At 36.9% G+C, this 17,694-nt stretch overlaps 3 protein-coding genes across 3 annotated transcripts; 2 read left to right on the top strand and 1 right to left on the bottom strand.

The window, feature by feature from the left end:
- Positions 1-3,703: 3,703 nt before the first annotated feature.
- Positions 3,704-7,422, top strand: LOC120481043 (uncharacterized). Its single transcript, XM_039674463.2, has 2 exons — positions 3,704-4,416; positions 5,289-7,422. Exons 1-2 carry the CDS (start codon positions 4,078-4,080, stop codon positions 6,552-6,554), a joined length of 1,605 nt encoding a protein of 534 aa, XP_039530397.2. The 5' UTR covers positions 3,704-4,077; the 3' UTR covers positions 6,555-7,422.
- Positions 7,249-10,858, bottom strand: tk2 (thymidine kinase 2). The gene is made up of 10 exons (XM_039674465.2): positions 10,592-10,858; positions 10,274-10,311; positions 10,070-10,144; positions 9,908-9,961; positions 9,014-9,103; positions 8,773-8,846; positions 8,579-8,667; positions 8,374-8,453; positions 8,105-8,185; positions 7,249-7,947 (listed from the first exon to the last, which is right to left on the bottom strand). Exons 1-10 carry the CDS (start codon positions 10,743-10,745, stop codon positions 7,867-7,869), a joined length of 816 nt encoding a protein of 271 aa, XP_039530399.2. The 5' UTR covers positions 10,746-10,858; the 3' UTR covers positions 7,249-7,866.
- A 4,268-nt stretch (positions 10,859-15,126) lies between these two features.
- LOC120481046 (chemokine-like factor) lies at positions 15,127-17,141 on the top strand. Its single transcript, XM_039674468.2, has 4 exons — positions 15,127-16,042; positions 16,378-16,533; positions 16,629-16,724; positions 16,889-17,141. Exons 1-4 carry the CDS (start codon positions 15,971-15,973, stop codon positions 17,000-17,002), a joined length of 438 nt encoding a protein of 145 aa, XP_039530402.2. The 5' UTR covers positions 15,127-15,970; the 3' UTR covers positions 17,003-17,141.
- Positions 17,142-17,694: the final 553 nt, after the last annotated feature.

Raw genomic sequence — 17,694 nt, 5'->3', positions numbered from 1 at the left:
TGAACATCCTTCCATCGGCCACCACTCTACTCCTCTGCTTCTGCCTGTCAGTCCCTTAGTCCCTCATCTAATCTCCTTCAGCAAGGTGAAGTCACTATGGGTTTGCCAGCCAGCTCGGTGGATCCCCAGTCTTCACCTCCAACCTCCATGAACAGTACTCCGCCTCAGCCCATCAGTCTATTCACGATCCCCGTGGACCTTACCTCCTTCTGCTCCACCGTGGCCCATCAGTGCACCAGTTCCGCCAGGCTCCCTCATCCCCCCAGATTCACTTTGGTCACTCATCCACCTTCCCTCAACTCTGGACTGCACTCCTCTGGCTTCACCTCGTCCTTTTGTCCCCCCGGCTCAGTTGGACACCTCATTGCCTTTAGTTCCCCTTTGGTCCTCACTCCCTCTGTCTCTACCATGCCCTTCTGTGTCCCTGCCTGCACTTCAGTCACCAGAGCCTGCGGCGTCGCCATGTCCCTTCAGTCCCTCAGCATCGCCATTTCTAGTCGGCTCTTCAGCTCCACCCTGGTCTCCTAAACTACCTGCTTCGCCCACGTCTAGGCCTACCTCCACCATGGCTCCTCCCTCCGTCTGATCCACCCTGGCCGTCTGCACTGCCTGCTCCCATAGACATATACACTAGACGTCACCTTGGCTACGGCAGTTCATTGGAACGAATGCGTCAATAGAGCCGCCATCTTGAAACAGGGGAACCCCTCCACTTTAATGCATCAGCGTCAATGTAGTAGACACAGGTCTAACGGAAATAAAATCACCATAAATCATCATGAATGCGATTTTTCTTGTTTTTTTTTTTTGGTTTGTTCCAACGGTCAGACATGTATTTATCATTAATTCCAGAAAGAAAAAAAATATATATTTTTTTTTCAAAAACATTCTTCCTAGTTCAGATATCATCCGTGAACATCATACACTGCACAAAAGTCCGCCACCATCAATGAATTCGACGTAAAGGCAGAGATAGCAGCATTACCTAGCTACTTCCTATGACAAGACCCCTGTTCCAAGATGGTGGCGGTTTTGACGCATGCTTAGAACCCCAAGGTGAGGTCTAGTGTATATGTCTATGGCCTGCTCCACCTTGGTTTCTCTTGTTAATCATCTGTTTCACCTGTCTTCACTAATCAATGTCCATCAGTCTCTGTATTTAGTTCATTTCAGTTCAGTTAGTCCTTGTCGGTTGTTATATGCGTTTAGCTGTATTCAACGTATGTGTTATCCTGCCTGCCTGTTTGAACCTGTGATTTATATTAGGAAAACTGTCTGATTGGGAGCCTTTTGACTTTGAGTCTTCTTCTGCCCCCTACACACCCGTTACAATAAGTAAAAATGAATAACATTCTGTAAAAAAAAAAAAAAACCTAAACAAAATGGTATAGTTTCTTCAATCTCAAATAATTTGACTGAAACTCAAAACATATATTTTAAAAAATAGTATTTGTTATTCAAATGCTAATTTTCTTTGGTTAAAAAAAATAAATAATTGATTACCATTAGGACAAAATTAACTTGGATTTTTGAGCAATTTTTATTTTTTATTTTTTTGGTATTTCCAGCTCAAACAATCGGAGATTTTATTAATGTAACTTATTATTGTGATTTATAGAGCCATTGAATTATTTTTAGGGTGTAGTAAATTCAGTTTAGACAGCAATGTAAGATTTTGTTGTGCACAGTTACCGCTGGCAAGTTTCAGAGAAGAATGTGCAGATTAAACTAAAGGCTTCCAGATGGACAGAATGTTTCCTGAACCATTTTGCTCATTGACTACTGTCATTCATAATGCATTACCTCTTGCTAGCACTGATGTATTCATCTCTCTCTCCTGCCTGTTTGCATGGTGGGCTCACAGAAAGCGCCCTGAACAGATGGCCTGTGCCATTGCTCTCACCTTAATTAGCCTATTGTCCCAGAGCTCCTCTTCTTTTAAACTATACCAGAAAATGCTAATTTCTTCCATGCAAAGCCACACAACTCTATCACACTGTCAAACACACATCTGAAACATTTTATTCAAGTGATTTTAAACATGCACTGTTCTATGTAATTAATGTGTAGTATTTTACCACCTAATGATTGTTTGGTTAAAAGGTGAAGTTACAGTGTAAGTACAAGAGGTATAATAATTAACTATATGCACTTACGGTATAGGGTTGGGGATAAGGTTTGGTTTAGGTTATTTGCAACTTGCAAGTGATTAACTAGCATTTGCTGTTACATTACAATTATTTCTATGGTAAGCAGATGTGACTTGTGTGTTGCAAATTATGTCATTTTAAAATAAAGTGTTACTGAATATTTTTAGGTCAGATAAGTGAGATTATGCAAGTAGCTTCTTCCCCCTTTAGTTCCTGTTGTTGTTATTATTATTATTATTTTTCCTTTTAATTATTCTCCAGCACCAATAACTCTTTATGTAGTGACATGCTTTCGGTGCACAGCTTGAAGCTTGATAATCAATGGATTTTCCTGCAGAACAGCCATCCTAAAGTATCCATCTAGATCTACTTAAGTTTGGTTCAGGGATCAGTCGTAGCCTATAATGTTTTTAAGGCCTGTACAGTTTTCAAAATGACATCTCATTGAAAATAGTTGGTGTGATTTGAAGAAAGCGTGGTAATGTGAAAACCAAAGATTATCAGTGATCTGGAAACTTTTTCAAGCGAGAAATGGGCCAAGATTACAGTAAAGATCATGTGACAGAAGCTTCTAAGCACTTACAGGCGGTGTTTATTTGGAGGTTATAAAGAATAAAAGATTCTGCACAAATTTTACTTTTGGGGGTTGAATAATTTTACATTCTCCGTCAATTTTACATTCTCAGAAACACTCAAATGTGTATTAATATATTTATATAAATGATGGCTTTGTAGAATTGTTTTCATAAAATGTTGTTCTCAGCAAAAAAAAAAAAAAAAAAAAAGACTCAAGGGAGGTCAAGGGAGTATGCAACTGTATATTTATGTTGTTCATTTTACAAACAAATTCATTTATTATCCGAAAGTTTGGGGTCGGTAAGATTTTTAAATGTTTTTGAAAGGCTCTATTTATTTGATTAAAATACCTACAGTAAAAAGTAAAATATATAATTTTATGTATATAATTTAATTTTAAATATGTAATTTAAAATAACGGGTTTCAACTTATATTTCAATATACAGTATAATATAATATAATATAAAATTAATTATATAATCACAATATACTATCAATTATATATCATTTAAAACTTATCTCCCCATGTAGGCTAGATTAGTCATGGAAACAGGATCTCCTGCTTTATTTCTTGCTCATGTCCCATACTCATTGTCTGTATTTCCATTACATTGTCTGTATTACCTTTATTGCTGCTTACAATACGGTCGCCATCATCAGGTGGCAATACCATAGCAGGTCAGGCCTTATATTGTCAATCTTATATTGTACTGAATGTTTACCACACACCAAGAGTGTTTTTTTTTTTTTTTTTTTTTTTACACAAGAGTACTTAAAATGTTCCATATCGTTTAAAGCTGGATTTTCCCCAGATATACCAAGGTATTTTGTGACGTATGCCTGAAAAAGTGTTTTTGACTTGAATAAGCGTCAACTGTATGATTACATCGCCGTCTTCTGGCCATTCTTACACAAAAGTCATGATGATAATTACTTATTTTCTGCACTAGATGTCAGTAATGTTTCCCACATTCTAAAGAATAACAATAATGGTGACATGTAGGTACCGTGTATCATCAACCGTTTTTCGGTCAAAACATAGGAAAATGCAGTTGGTATAATTGAGTTTATGTTTAATATATTATACGTGTCTGTTAAGGCTGAGATGAACACAAAAAATAGGACGAACACGCTATGCCTGCGATACAGTACCCCGTTTCGCTTATTGGTCATGGACATTGTGGCTATTAAAGTATCCCGGACCGTGATTAAACTAGAATCAGAAAATATAGGTTAAGTTCTTCCGTATTTGCGTCGTTGTAGATACCTGCATGCATCATCATCGCTCCTTATTTGCATACTACTTTCGCTTCCTCATCGGGAGACAACTTGATCAACTTGATCACAGACATGACCAACAGCGTTGACGATCAAACGCAGGTTTCGCGGAAAGATGTGTTCGTTAAGTATTTACAGTACTACGACAAAGTTAGTTGTGAAGGTGATGTGAAAGTGTGTTCAGAGACACAGGTGACAGATGAAGCCAGGCGCGTGCTTCTGTTACCGGAGGAAGAGCCGCGGAAGAGATTCAACACCATGCTGGACTTCTACGAGACTCTGTATGAGTACGCACAATACAGAGACTGCCAGAGACACGTCCACGACTTTAGAAAAGCCGCCGAGTTACTGGAGATGTTCTGTGTCAACCTGTTTTTGTTTCCGTGGAAGAAAGAGATTAAAACATTAAAGGTAAATAAAAGTTTTATCGATGGGTCTGTTTTCTCTCTCTTCCAGCTGATGGCAATAACAGACAGCCACAAATGGTTTGCAGTTCTTCTCTGGTCGCCTAGCCTTGTCAGTCTGTTTTCTGGTTTTAGAAGGATTGGGGGTAGCTACAGCCTACTTTTCCTTTGGTAAGGAAAGCTATGAGTTGCTTGCAGTTAAAACAGCTCATAGGCCTACATGCATGTTAGTCTGGGGCTTAAGCCTTGTCTGTGAAACGAAACCAAGGGAATTGTACCAAATGTTGCCATAGCCAATATTCTGAGAGTTGATTATGATAAAAACATCTTAAACCAGTCTCAGGTGGTTTGCTGTTCTTTAATAATTTCCTAACCTGCTGGCTGATTTTAGAGGGGCGATTAGATGGTTTTGCTGTCTCCCAGGCTGGTCTGTTGACTGGCAGACCTGCTAACCCAAACTGATGAATACACCTTAAATGTTCTAAAATGAAACCTTGAGACATTTTATGCTATAATTGTATTATTGTATAATTAGGGCCCGAGCACCGATGGTGTGAGGATCCCTTTTTTGATATTATTATATCTTTCTATATATAATTTACAATTGATAACATATCTCAACAGTTCTCTATTATTTAATTCTCTGTGTATAAAAATGAAGAAAACATTCAGTTTTTCACATTTCAAATCCCAAATTTCTTAGACTGGTATACACGCTCTCAGTCTCAAAAGAACATGAGTTTAATTCATTTATCACAAAGTCAGGACAAAAGGTTGAATTATCTTAGAAGTGAAAAGAGGCCTAAACATGTTATAAATTCTATATTCCTATATTTTCCCAATTCCATTAATTGGTTCTGTTTTTCCCTGTTCTTTCAGAAATTTACAGGAAACTTTGTCTATTACATCAAGCCAGTATTGCCTTTTGCCAGGAGTATTCTTCAGAGTATCGGATACTGTGTGGAAACAGACACAGAGTATATACTGTCTGATCATTTTGACCCTGAAAAGGCCAAGAGTACGGGATTCGACCTTTTCCTTGCCAAGTTAGAGTGCGAGTATCTTCTCGAACTCATGAACCAGAGATCACATTTAGAATGTCTGGACATCCTCCGATCGAGAGCTTCTCCTTTGACCTTCAGTGCTGGGGAAGAGGTTTCAGAACCTATCAATGACATCTGTAATCTAAATGAGGATGTTTTTAAGGATGATGGACATGTTGAAGGCGGCTCACTGGTAAACCCTGGGGAACAACAGCAACAAGAGTCACTTAAAAGTCATGAACCTCATAATCAGGAAGTCAACAAGTCTCTTAACAGTACTATATCTGATGTAGAAAGACCACCCAGCTCATTCATGACTGATGATAAGTCTATCCTGGAGATGCGGGAGAGCTACCCAGACCTGGCTATCCGACAAAAGCCTATTTTCCCAAAGTCTCAAAGAATGATGCAGCCTCTCAAGGCCCAGGAGAAGGCTGGATGCAGGGGTCACAATGCAGCCCTGTTCCATGAGGTCAGTACTGACATGAGTGGACCCCAGTCTATAGCCATACACAATGAGGCCACCCCAGGTCATAGAAAGCAACACATCCCAAATCCACTTGTAGAAGCCCAGGCCTTAGACGACAACTTCAAGTCAACTTCAAGACAGCTTCAGGTCGAGACACTGCTGCAAGGACGCAACCGTGAAGGCTCAACAGAAGACTGCTTACTTGACCTCACTGAGCAAATGGGGAAAATGCACATGAAGGACCTCACTGCAGATGAACCCCTTAAATACCCCATAGAGGAGACCGCACAGACCCAGCCATCTAGTGGACATAAAGATGTCATCACAACCCCACCAACAAAACACTCAGATGGCCTGAGCCTGCCCATCTTGTGCAGCCCATCCCAGGAGCCTGTCTGCAACATTGCAGGTTGCGGGAGCTGTGCTGGATCTGATGCCGTTCTTACACAGGATGGCACTATTAAAGAGCCTCCTCAGTCAATCTACATCCCTAGCGCACTGAATGAATGTACAACAGTGTTTGGACCACCAACTGACCACAGTCAGACTGCCAATGAGGGCGCAGGCGCACTCAAGAGTCCCATATCTCAACAACCAGAAGACGAGCTAGACCAAACATATGTGATGGTTTAGAGACACAAAGTATTCATGGTTTTTTTTCTCATCCATACCAGATATTTTGAAGTATGCTAGCAGTGACTAAAATAATACCTTTGTGCTAGTAATGATGTATGAAGCATTTTTATTGAAACCAATTTTCTCGTTAATGAAGCCATAATTTCAGATTAGCTTTGGTATCTTACAATTTCCAAAGGTAACAGGAAGAATGTCTGTGCCATACCTTTTATCTTAGCTTTTTAAAATGAAGGAAGGTTTCTTGCTGCTATCATTTTCATGAACCCAGCTAACATTTCATGGTTTGTCCATGTTGGCCCTACCTGAATTAACCTATACTGGTGCCATTTCAGATAGGAAAGAATAGGAAGTCACAGACAAACCCATATCACGCCTACATTGGCCCCATCATGAAATGTTGCCTGGGAGCTTGCTTGGGTCAAAATGATTCTTAGAGCTTGATTTATACTGTGCCTTACTAAATGTAAAGAAACCGCTAAATGTGCACCTACATGTCTTAATGGAAGAACACTTGTTCTGCAGGACTGTTTAACATTGGATTCATGTAGGTTAATATAAATGTAAAAAATATGGTGTTCTGGTTACTCTTATACTGCATTTTGTGTATTAATCTTACAGTACTACTGAGGCTTCAGTGGAACATGCCATACAATTATGTGACTAGATTTGAAATGTAATAATATTTTCAAAATGATGTTTCATGTTGTTTATTTAAAACAATGTCTTGTGCAGTTTAAAATACATTGGTCTCCGTAACACCTTAAGTAACATACAATTACCATCAGGATCTGACTGTACTTGTTTAGTGATGGTATCTGCAGATGGCAGAATGAACATGAAAATAAAAGAAATGGATCTTTCATTAGACCTGAGTATGATGATGTAAATGTAAAATGCAGAACCAAATCACATAGAATACAAGTAACATGCCCTTGAATTGCCATTCTGAATTTAAAATGTCTACTGACGTAACAAAAGAACCAATGAAAATGTTTACAAGTGCAGTAGTTTCAGATCATATGGAATGATTCTATAAAATTAAACAATTGAATGACTTTATATTCAGTTAAATGCTTAAACCAGGTTTACAAGGACTACAAATGCAAATACTCTGAATAACCATAAAAAGAGCAGTATTCAAATAAAACACCAATATAAATTAATTTACAAACCCTACTGTGATCTCCTAAATCAACTTCCATTGCAGGATGAATGTTTTCACAAAGTGCCGGCTTCATCTGTCTCTTAGAGAGCTGAAGAAATTTGTAAACTAATAAAACCATCATTCTATGAGATCCTTTACTCAAGATCAATGCACCATTAGTATCTTCTCTCTGTTCTCCTCATACTTATGCAGCATCTTCTTAAGATCATGATCTGCTGGGATCACCTGCCCACCAATGTGAAAAGAAAATATATATACATATTCACTTCAATACATATTGCATGGAACATTATTCATGACTTCAGCTCGTCAACAGGTGATTATACAGTATGTCACAATGTAAGTAAAGCTTTTTAACCAACACATATTGACAGAAACTCACAAGAACTGGAGCAGGAACTTCAAATGACTTCTGATGAATCAACCAGTCTTCGTACAGGTTATGGATGGATTCTAGGTATTCCTAAAGTGTGCAAATCAATGAAAGTATCTCTCAAAATATATGATAAAATGTGTAATATTAGTAATCTATCCTTCTGAAAACATGAAACGTGAAGTCATTCATTTTCAGTAGTAGATGAGACTCAACTTTGCTTTTTGTTTCAGATTGCATGCACACAATATTTGAATTACAGCTGAACAACCACTCACCAGGGGAATAACCTTTTCTTCCTCTCTGCACCTCTGCTTTAGTCTCTCGTAGCAGGTCTGTGGAGAGGTCTGCAGGTAAACTGAGTAAAAATATGTGTCAACACACATGCATTAGTAACATATACAAAATAACAATTTTAAAATAATAATAATTTATCCACATCTAACAAGCAACATGCAGTGCAATACAGACATTTTTCCATACCAATAAGGTCCACAGGAATAGCAATGTTCTTTATGATCCACTCAAACCATTCACTTAAAACAGCAAAGTCCACCTCAGGCATCTTTCCACTGTCAACCAAACAATGCGGTTTTATTTAACGATAACAGCTACACATTTAATGTTGATAATACATAGTTGACATAATGTTATTTCAGATTCCTGATCAAATCTACCTTTTAAAAAGATTTTCCACAAAAATGTACTTAGCGCTGTAAATAGATCTTTCCAGCATTCTGATTGGCAGTGACTGTGATGATAGAAAGAAAAACAACAGGTCATGAATGATTAGCATTCCATTTCCTCTATTCACACAGAAGGGGGTGATTCATTTCGGTATTGCAGAACAGAAACAGCTACATGTAAAGCAACTGAACAAAACTGACTGTAGGGATGTGAAAGAGGACTTATACATGCCATTGGTTTCACATGGCGATCTAGCATTGTGAGTTGCACATATGTCTGAAGGGTGAGCCCCCATCTGGTTGGGTCCTGGTACATCAATCCCTGTGACAGAATACAATACATTTATAATGCCAAATTTACACAGCAAAACTTTAATAAAACAGCCTCCAAGACATTTAAATGTCTTTACAAAGACTGTTTTAATGCTGGAATTGTATCCATATACCTTTAAACCAGGGTCTGAGGTGGGTCAGAGCAAGCATAATTTTGTCTGGCTTTTATGTGGCAATGGAATTCAAAGCAGGCACAGAGTAGCCTTAACTCATTTGTGAAAAAATGCATTAAAATAATTAAGTCTAATAATAACACATTTACACTGCAAAGCTGGTGCAGTGGCACTTCTGAGGTGGCATTTAAGTACAGACTGTTTAATGCTGTCCATGGGTGTCATTTACACATCACTTACAAATGTATGATTTGATACTAGGGGCTGAGGAGGATCAGATGTGGGGCGGCTGTGAGGTGGAATGGTATGCATAGTATCTTTACACAGAATTTTGAGCATGCACAAAGCAGGTTTAACTTCACTGTAAACATGCCTTAATGCAATAAAATAGGTTATAGCCTACAATTGTGCCAAATTTATAGTGCAAAGGTGGCACAGAAGTGTCTCTGAAGTGACAATTACGCTGCTCAGAGGTGGCATAAATGCATTTACACAACAATTTTACCTGCATATTGGTATAGAAGGGGCTTAGGTGGGTTGGAGCAGGCATAATTTTTATGCTGCATTGCATCGTTACACCTTTTCTTTACATCTTTTGAGCAGGCTTAACTCAGCTGTGTAAAGATAGGGAGAACAACAAAGGTCATTACACCCACAGTAAAGTGCTACTGGATCCCTACCAATGGATTGCAACCCTGCACATTTCTCCATTTAGACACAGGCTCTGTCAGCACCTGAAACAGAAGACTTTTTTAAAAATTTCTATTAAATAAATTAATATCAAGAATAGAGGGAGAGAGATTACAGGTTCTGTGAGAAGTGTTATACATTTACTGTATTACCTCAACGTCACTGGTTTTGCTGAAGTACTCCAAACATGTTGTCTTTCCACTCGCAATATTTCCCTCTAACCAAATCTGAAAAAAAGTGGATGCAAATTTCAAAACAACTTACCAATCTTTAGCGATATTATGTTCACTGTGTTAATCAGCCGTGTAAGTGACCCTCTTTCAGAGAAGAGGATCTATTGATCAGTCGTAACTTACCACTGATTTCCTCTTCTCTCCGTTTCTTGACAGTTTTCCTTCAGAAAAAGACAACATAATGAATGTCTTCTCGGATTCAGGGTTAGATCAATATCATGGCATCAGTCAAAGGTTCGAGGGGTGTAAGCTACAAGGCAACAAGCTTAAGCTTATGTCAGTAGCCTAATGTTAATGCAAAGCTGCTTGTGCATAATGTAGCTCGGCTAGTAAAGATTTGAATAAAATATGAACAGAACTAAAAATGTTACGAAAACAGATAAGAATGAGAGTTGTGGTCGCCGTTATATTGCGTAGAACGGAAGTTGGCGCAGGACTTACTGTCACTGAGAGACGTGCTGCTGTTGCGCGGATGTCCGAGGAAATGCTTTCCCAGAACAGGTGTTTGGCGGATAAGTACATTTGTCGACAGAGATTTGTGTGAGCACAAAGGTAAGACAACACGGCAAAACGTTTTTAACGAGTTAACAATCATCTCGGTAGTTTAATCGACGTTTAGTAGTTACATAGCCAAATAAGCAAGTGTGATGAGATGATGCGCAAAACTTGCAGTGTTACGTGCAACATTAATGAGCAACCAAAACATGTCAAAATAAAAGTCTCAGTTGTAAAACTTTCACAAATTATGTCATTATTACAAAATAAGCCTTTTTTATTAATACAAATAATATTATATACTTTAATTGCCTACAGACTGTAGTTGAAATGTTGAGATAGAGCTTATACTGTAAGAAACCTTTCTCTTGCCTTTGTTATAGTTAGTTCACTCCAGGAAGCCTGTTTATTACCTTGTTCCTTATCAGAACATGCTGCTATCTCAGAAATCCAAATTACAAAACTAATTTGAAACCAAATTATTATTATTATTTGTGCTGCAGTGATATTTTTGTAGGCCAACCCAGAAGTTAGTATCAAACTGGTTACCTCGACAAAAACCCAATATGATTTGTCCACAGGCTTTTGAATTATTGCAAAAATAAGCTTTGTGATCAACAAAAGTTTGATACTTTCATGTTTTGTCCACCGAGATAACTTTCACAAATGAACAACTTTTATGAATTTTGAAGCCTATACAACCTCCAGAAATAAAAAGCTAACCTCGGGTGATAAACTGACTACACCCTGGTTAGTCTGCAATAGTTTTCTTGCAGGTTTTGGCCTAGAAAAATAAGCCATCCCCGCAGCACTTGGATTTAGTAGTGCACAGTAGCATATTGAAACGTATTGAAGCGTTTGCTTCATATTGTTTGTCTGTCACAATATAATTGAATTGAAATTGTCTGTAAAATAATGTGTGGCTGCTTAAATAAAAGAGTAAAACAAGTTGACAGTTGTATTTTGATTCACATTAATATGTCACCAAGTATATAGATATCAGCCAGAATCACTGACCAGTAGAATCACAATGATGTCTAAGTGAAACCCCTAAGGGTTTTTCTTTTTTTAAATCTGAAGAGTTCAGATGCAAAAGCCTCTAAATGCCATTTGAAATTTTCTTCTTTAATGACGATTTTTATCAAACTTGTATATTTAAGTTCAGTAATTTCACTTAAATGGCAATGATAATTACCTATTAATTGTTAATTAAGTGAAATTACTGAACTTAAATATACAAGTTTGATAAAAATCATCATTAAAGAAGAAAATTTCAAATGGCATTTAGAGGCTTTTGCATCTGAACTCTTCATATATATATATATACATTTAAATACACTTACTTTGTTTTTGTTTACTCCATGTAGTTCTTCTGAGAGCTGAGGTGCATATTTTGATTTTCTCAGACGCATCAATCTCTCTCTCTCTCTCTCTCTCTCTCTCTCTCTCTCTCTCTCTCTCTCTCTCTCTCTCACACACACACACACACACACACACACACACACTTGAATATGCTACAGGCCTATCTAAAGGGTTAATGGTGCCACCTGGTTATCAACAGTAAAACAGTATCAACTTCCCAACAGGGAAAGCCCACCAACAATCAAAAATGCATGATTATTTGGTGTCATGGTTTTGCAATGAAACAATGTGGTTATAATGGCAGTCAACGGGGTAAAAACAGCCACAAACAGTAAATGAGGGAGAAAAAGTTAAAATCTGATGCTAAAACTAACAATGCATAAAAACCAATGTTGTTTCTAATCTTTGACATGTCCAAGACTGATAAAAGATTAGGCGTAAAAAAAAAAATTGTTTGTTTCCGGTTTCCGACCGACCCTGTCAATTTATGTGCGACCCAAAATTATTTTATGAGCTTTGGGAAGAAATAATAAAAATTAAATAAATACACAAATAAAAAACTCTGAGGCGAACTATTAATTTACGTTTTTGTACAGCTCCGTCTTTTTATAGCACGCGATGTAAGATGCATCTTGTCCTAAGATGCATCTTGTCATCTATTAACAAACGAGGCAGATATCGTTCGTCAAACTGAACTATAATACATTATACAAGTCTTTTTTTGTAATTTAGGATATTTTTATTCATATTCGCACACATATAAATACATGCATTCATAGGCATGCACACACCGCATACTAATACCTCCATCCGCCTAGTTTTATTAAAAAATCATCCTATCATGATCCAATCATGATCCCAATCCCATCTTCTGCTGTCTAGCACTTCTTTCGCCATATATTTGTTCGTTTCTTTTATTATTTTATGCAATCCAAAACACTCTAACCTGCCGCGGTTCGTATCTCTAGAGCCCGTCTAACTTGTCCGCTTTTCCGGGACAAATGGAAAGTAAAAAGAGAATTTTACTCGCCCCAACGGACAAGTAGCCTGATTAGAACATCAATAACAAACAAAAAAAATAACTAGGGAATCACTAAACCGAGAGAATGATTCTTATTTTATTACATTTATTGCAAGTTGCGATCGATTGTGGATAATAAATGTAGCAGGCCTACTGTATTACTGATGGTAAGGTTGCGCTGTTGACGCTCGCGCAGAGAAATCTACACACATGAGCGGAGCACACACACACAGTTAACAACATATTCTGCCTATAAAAAATCTAAATGTGGAGTTTTTATATTTTAACATATGTTAAGCACTAAGCAGCCTCAATTATTTTTCCTGAATACCATCACGATTGAAAAAGTGACATTGATTTCCCAAAACAGTTCAATAAACAGTTAAGATTATAAGTCACTTACTGTTTATAAGCAATATTGGGTGTTTTGGTTCCATTTCAGCAGCGAAAATAGTTCCAAAGAAAAGTCACAGCAGAACCACGACGCATCTCACAGGAACTCATCCTGTTTTCATTACTGAATGATTCAGCATTTTGAACGAATCGGTTGAGTCAAGGATTCAATGACCCATTCATAAACATCAACATCCGTCTCAATCTTGAATGAATCAACCGTTTGAACGAATCGTTTGAATTAATGAATCAATAACTCACTCATTTATACGGCCGCCTGCCGCCACCTATTGGCAGTTTAGTGTTATGTTTATAAGTAGCCTAATTCTTTCCAATATTTCTTATTTGCACATTTAAATCAATTTCATAACATTATTTAATGAAATTGTAATTTTTCAGTGTAAATGATTTAATTTCATCAGCCCTACCTAGGGTAACAGTATGCTTCATCTTTCATTTTAAATTCCTAAATTTGATCAATAAATTCAATTATTTAGAACATGGGTCACCAAACTAAGGCCCGCGGGCCGAATCAGGCCCGCCACACCCCTTTGACTGGCCCCCCAACCCCTCTGCCCCCCACTACTTGAACCGGCAATCCCCAAAAGTCGTCATGGCCTATTTTTTTAAATTGCTTTTTGGAAAATAATAACATGTCTGCATTTGGTATTTTGTTGTTTATTGAGCATGCTCACCTGGATAGGCATAAGAGCTGACTAGTTCTATTACTCATGTTGTTGTTATAATTTCAATGTTTATTTATTTATTTTATAGGCCTATTTATTTGACCTTTATTAAGTGCTGTACACAATTATTATAAATAGTAACAGGCCTACCTATAATTTATAATTTTTCATTCATCCTTACCAGTGCCACTCACCTCAACTAGGCAGATGTTTCTTACCTTGACAGGTTTGATGTTATTTGTATTCGAAAATAAATAAATGGAAAATCTGTGGTATTTCAAATTAAAACAAAGTGTGAAGACTCGATTACTACTTTTGCAAACAACTATTAATGATAAACAAATATGGCTGTGCCAGGCTAGTAATCTCTACTATGAGGCCTGCTGGTGGTCAGTTTGGTCTTGGTCACACAATTCTATTTTATATAGCCCGGCCCCCCATCACAGTCAGGAACAATAATGTGGCCCCCAGAGAAAAAAGTTTGGTGACCCCTGATTTAGAATAAAAAGACACTATAGGGCATTTAATAATATTGGTGGAGGGGATGCCCTTACAGGTGCAGATATTACAATTTGCCTTTTAAAATATCAAAGCTGATTGAACACTGATGAGAATATTGCTTCAGAATAAAAAATAAATACATTTTAAAAATCCGGACAAGCAACTTTTTTACTCGGACAAGTGATTGACAGATTTACTTACTTGTCCGGAGGACAAGCACGTGAAAATGCTTAAGGGGATAGTTCACTTTGAAATTAATTTTTGATATGTTTTAGCTTAACTCAAGATGTAGGTGTCTTTGTTTCCACAGTAGTTTCAATTTTGATATTTTTAGGTTTGACTATCCCTTTAATGTCGAGCCCTGAATAATTTCCTACCCATCCCTTGCTGCCACTGAAAAAAAAAAAAAAAAAAAAAAAATCCCTACCGACCCATGACCTCAACTGACAACCAACCGGAACCAAACTTTTTTTTTTTTTAGGCCTTAAAAAAAATCCAGTCCACAATCATATTTTATATTGAAAATAAGTCATTTTGTGTGTGCTTTTCCCTAAATCAGTGACATCAATTATGAATTTGGAAATTAAAATATGTTTTTTAAACATTTAGAAATTTTGATCAGGACTGAGATATAACATCTGATACGTTTTTACAGCATTTTAAAGTAGTGGCTGTTTTCAGCCACAAACATAACGAAAGTAGTAGTGAATTTGAACAATGGTCAAGGGTTAAATAATTCTACAATTTGAAGTAAACATATACATGGTTAAGTTTGTTAAAATAATGGTTTATAGATTTCAGCCTATATGCAGCCAGTGAGTACAGCATCTAGTAAAATAAATATTAAATATAAAATAAACATATTTTACTATAAAATACTGTACATTTAGAGATAAATAAAATCAAAAATATCCCAAAAATCACAAAAAAGTGCATAAATTGTTTTTATTTGATCAAAGATAATGTCATGACATGACACACCTGAGAGAAATTGAAGGACCAATTAAGGGCTACTATACGAAGGACGCTTGAGGGCTAGAGGCTGGATCATAGACCAGCTGCAATATAAATGCTGAAGAGTGTTTATCACTTTTAGCATTCACTTTACATGATTTTCAATGCATCCAGGAATATTATCACCACACAGAAAGATCTGATAAGATCTGAACAAGTCTAAATTCAGAGAATCCGTTATACTGATGGAAAACAGTTGAGTGCATTTAAAAGGAAAGATGTGAAATTAGTCATTTCCTGAAACTAAGAGGAAGCATTCAATCAGGAAGTAATGATAGCGTTATAAGTCTGTCAAGTGTCAAGCTGTGTTTTGAGAACAACTCAACGAAATAAAACATACAAACAAAGATGGAAGCCACAATGGAAGTTGATTTGGCCTTTTTGAAGTCCACAAAAGGTCTTCTGAAAATAGCAGAAATGGTGAGACATTTGTGAAAATTTAACATGGTAGTTTACTACACACTTTTTAAAATACTTCTTGGGAAGGGCAAATGCTCAGACAATCACTGACTTGTTTATAGTACAAGGAACAGACTTGATACTTTGAATTCAACAGGGAAACAATGTAAACCTGCTTAAAACAACAACAAAAAACAAGGTTCGCACAGATGATTTGACACAATGTAAAAACATTATTCACAAAATCACATTACATTCCAATAATACAACATATATAGTCTGAAACCATTTTACTTACCATCTAAATGTCTTGTTGAAATTCCTCGAACCACTCTTGAGTATTACTGTCTTGGCAGGTGTGTGTTTTTGTGGCTTTTGTGTGTTATGCAGTGGCTTCTAGGCCGCCCTACATTGCAGCAACATGCATGGAGTTTATCATCACATTTGGATTTCTTCTGCTCTACCTACTGAAACTCAACAAGATGTTCACTTTCTTCTTCTGGCCCCTTATTGTAAGAGCATGCATGCACTCGATTGAATTAATGTGAATATATCTGCAACTGCAGTTGTTAAACACAATTATTGGTAATGCACTTTTGCTCCACAGGATGTGTTCAACTCATTCTTTGCAGCTACACTGATGTGTATTCTTAGCCTGGTAGCAGTTTCTACGTACACAGTGAAGGGCACACTGAGCGGAGGGGTGAGAATTCACACATCCTCACTTCATGGAACTCTCTCTTTATATTTTCAGTGATAGTGTAGGCTTTATTAAATCTAACTGACATTTTATTTTCACATGTATGCATCTCTACTCATTGTGAATGACCCAACAAGTTTCTCACTACAAAGTCTTTTGGTTGACAGATTGTGGGCTTTGTGGCTGCAGCCTTTTTGTCGGTGGATGGCTGTATACTTTTAAAAAAAATCACATTCAACAAGCCAAGAACCACCACAGAGGCCCAAACAGGGGGAAATTAAAGCTCTGCATGACCAGCTCTCTCATTTTGTGAATGGACCATTTCCACCAAAATAAGATTGTAAAATACTTGATGTTATGATGTTAAACCTAAGGGAAACCTACTGTATCACCACTCAAATAAATGTGGATCATATTGAGGATCGTGTTATTGTTTCAAATAACCCTGATTGATTTAAGTTCCTTATTCCACAAGTAAAATTTTACTTTTTTTTTTTTTTGAAAGTTTGTTAACCAGAATTATTATGCAAATATAGGGTGATCTAGAACTATCTCTTCAAACCATGTTCAATTTAAAAACAGGTAGCCTATGTTGTATATAAAACATAGCCTACATTATATATTTAACCATGTTGGTATGTTAAAAAAATAGGTTAATTACATTCAGTGGTTGCATTGATTTATGACTTATAACACATTACCTCAAATACATTTTTCATTAAAGACTTCTTAAAACATTCTGAAAACTTTATTATCTGTAATTTTCATTATTACTTTATTATCTGTAATTTTCTGTATTTGTAGAGCGTTTCACAATAGACCTACATTGTTTCAAAACAGCTTTAGCCTACAGAAAATGCATGTCTACAATTTAGAGTTATCAGATGGTCGACAACGTGTTAGTCAGTTTAGAAGTATCAAATGTATCAAATGCTTTTACTAGCTGCGGGCTACTATTGGATGTTAACTGTTC

Source organism: Pimephales promelas, chromosome 1 (assembly GCF_988280905.1).
Source record: "Pimephales promelas chromosome 1, fPimPro1.hap1.1, whole genome shotgun sequence".
NCBI lineage: Eukaryota > Metazoa > Chordata > Actinopteri > Cypriniformes > Leuciscidae > Pimephales > Pimephales promelas.
This window is presented reverse-complemented; position numbering and strand designations above follow the sequence as displayed.

Coding starts and splice junctions, on each gene's coding strand:
- LOC120481043 (XM_039674463.2), top strand. CDS start 4,078: ATGACCAACAGCGTTGACGATCAAACGCAGGTTTCGCGGAAAGATGTG. Junction 4,417..5,288: donor AAGAGATTAAAACATTAAAG/GTAAATAAAAGT, acceptor CTGTTCTTTCAG/AAATTTACAGGAAACTTTGT.
- LOC120481046 (XM_039674468.2), top strand. CDS start 15,971: ATGGAAGCCACAATGGAAGTTGATTTGGCCTTTTTGAAGTCCACAAAA. Junction 16,043..16,377: donor TTCTGAAAATAGCAGAAATG/GTGAGACATTTG, acceptor CTGTCTTGGCAG/GTGTGTGTTTTTGTGGCTTT. Junction 16,534..16,628: donor TCTTCTTCTGGCCCCTTATT/GTAAGAGCATGC, acceptor TTTGCTCCACAG/GATGTGTTCAACTCATTCTT.
- tk2 (XM_039674465.2), bottom strand. CDS start 10,745: ATGATTGTTAACTCGTTAAAAACGTTTTGCCGTGTTGTCTTACCTTTG. Junction 9,962..10,069: donor GCAAAACCAGTGACGTTGAG/GTAATACAGTAA, acceptor CTTCTGTTTCAG/GTGCTGACAGAGCCTGTGTC. Junction 8,454..8,578: donor TATTCCTGTGGACCTTATTG/GTATGGAAAAAT, acceptor ATTTTTACTCAG/TTTACCTGCAGACCTCTCCA.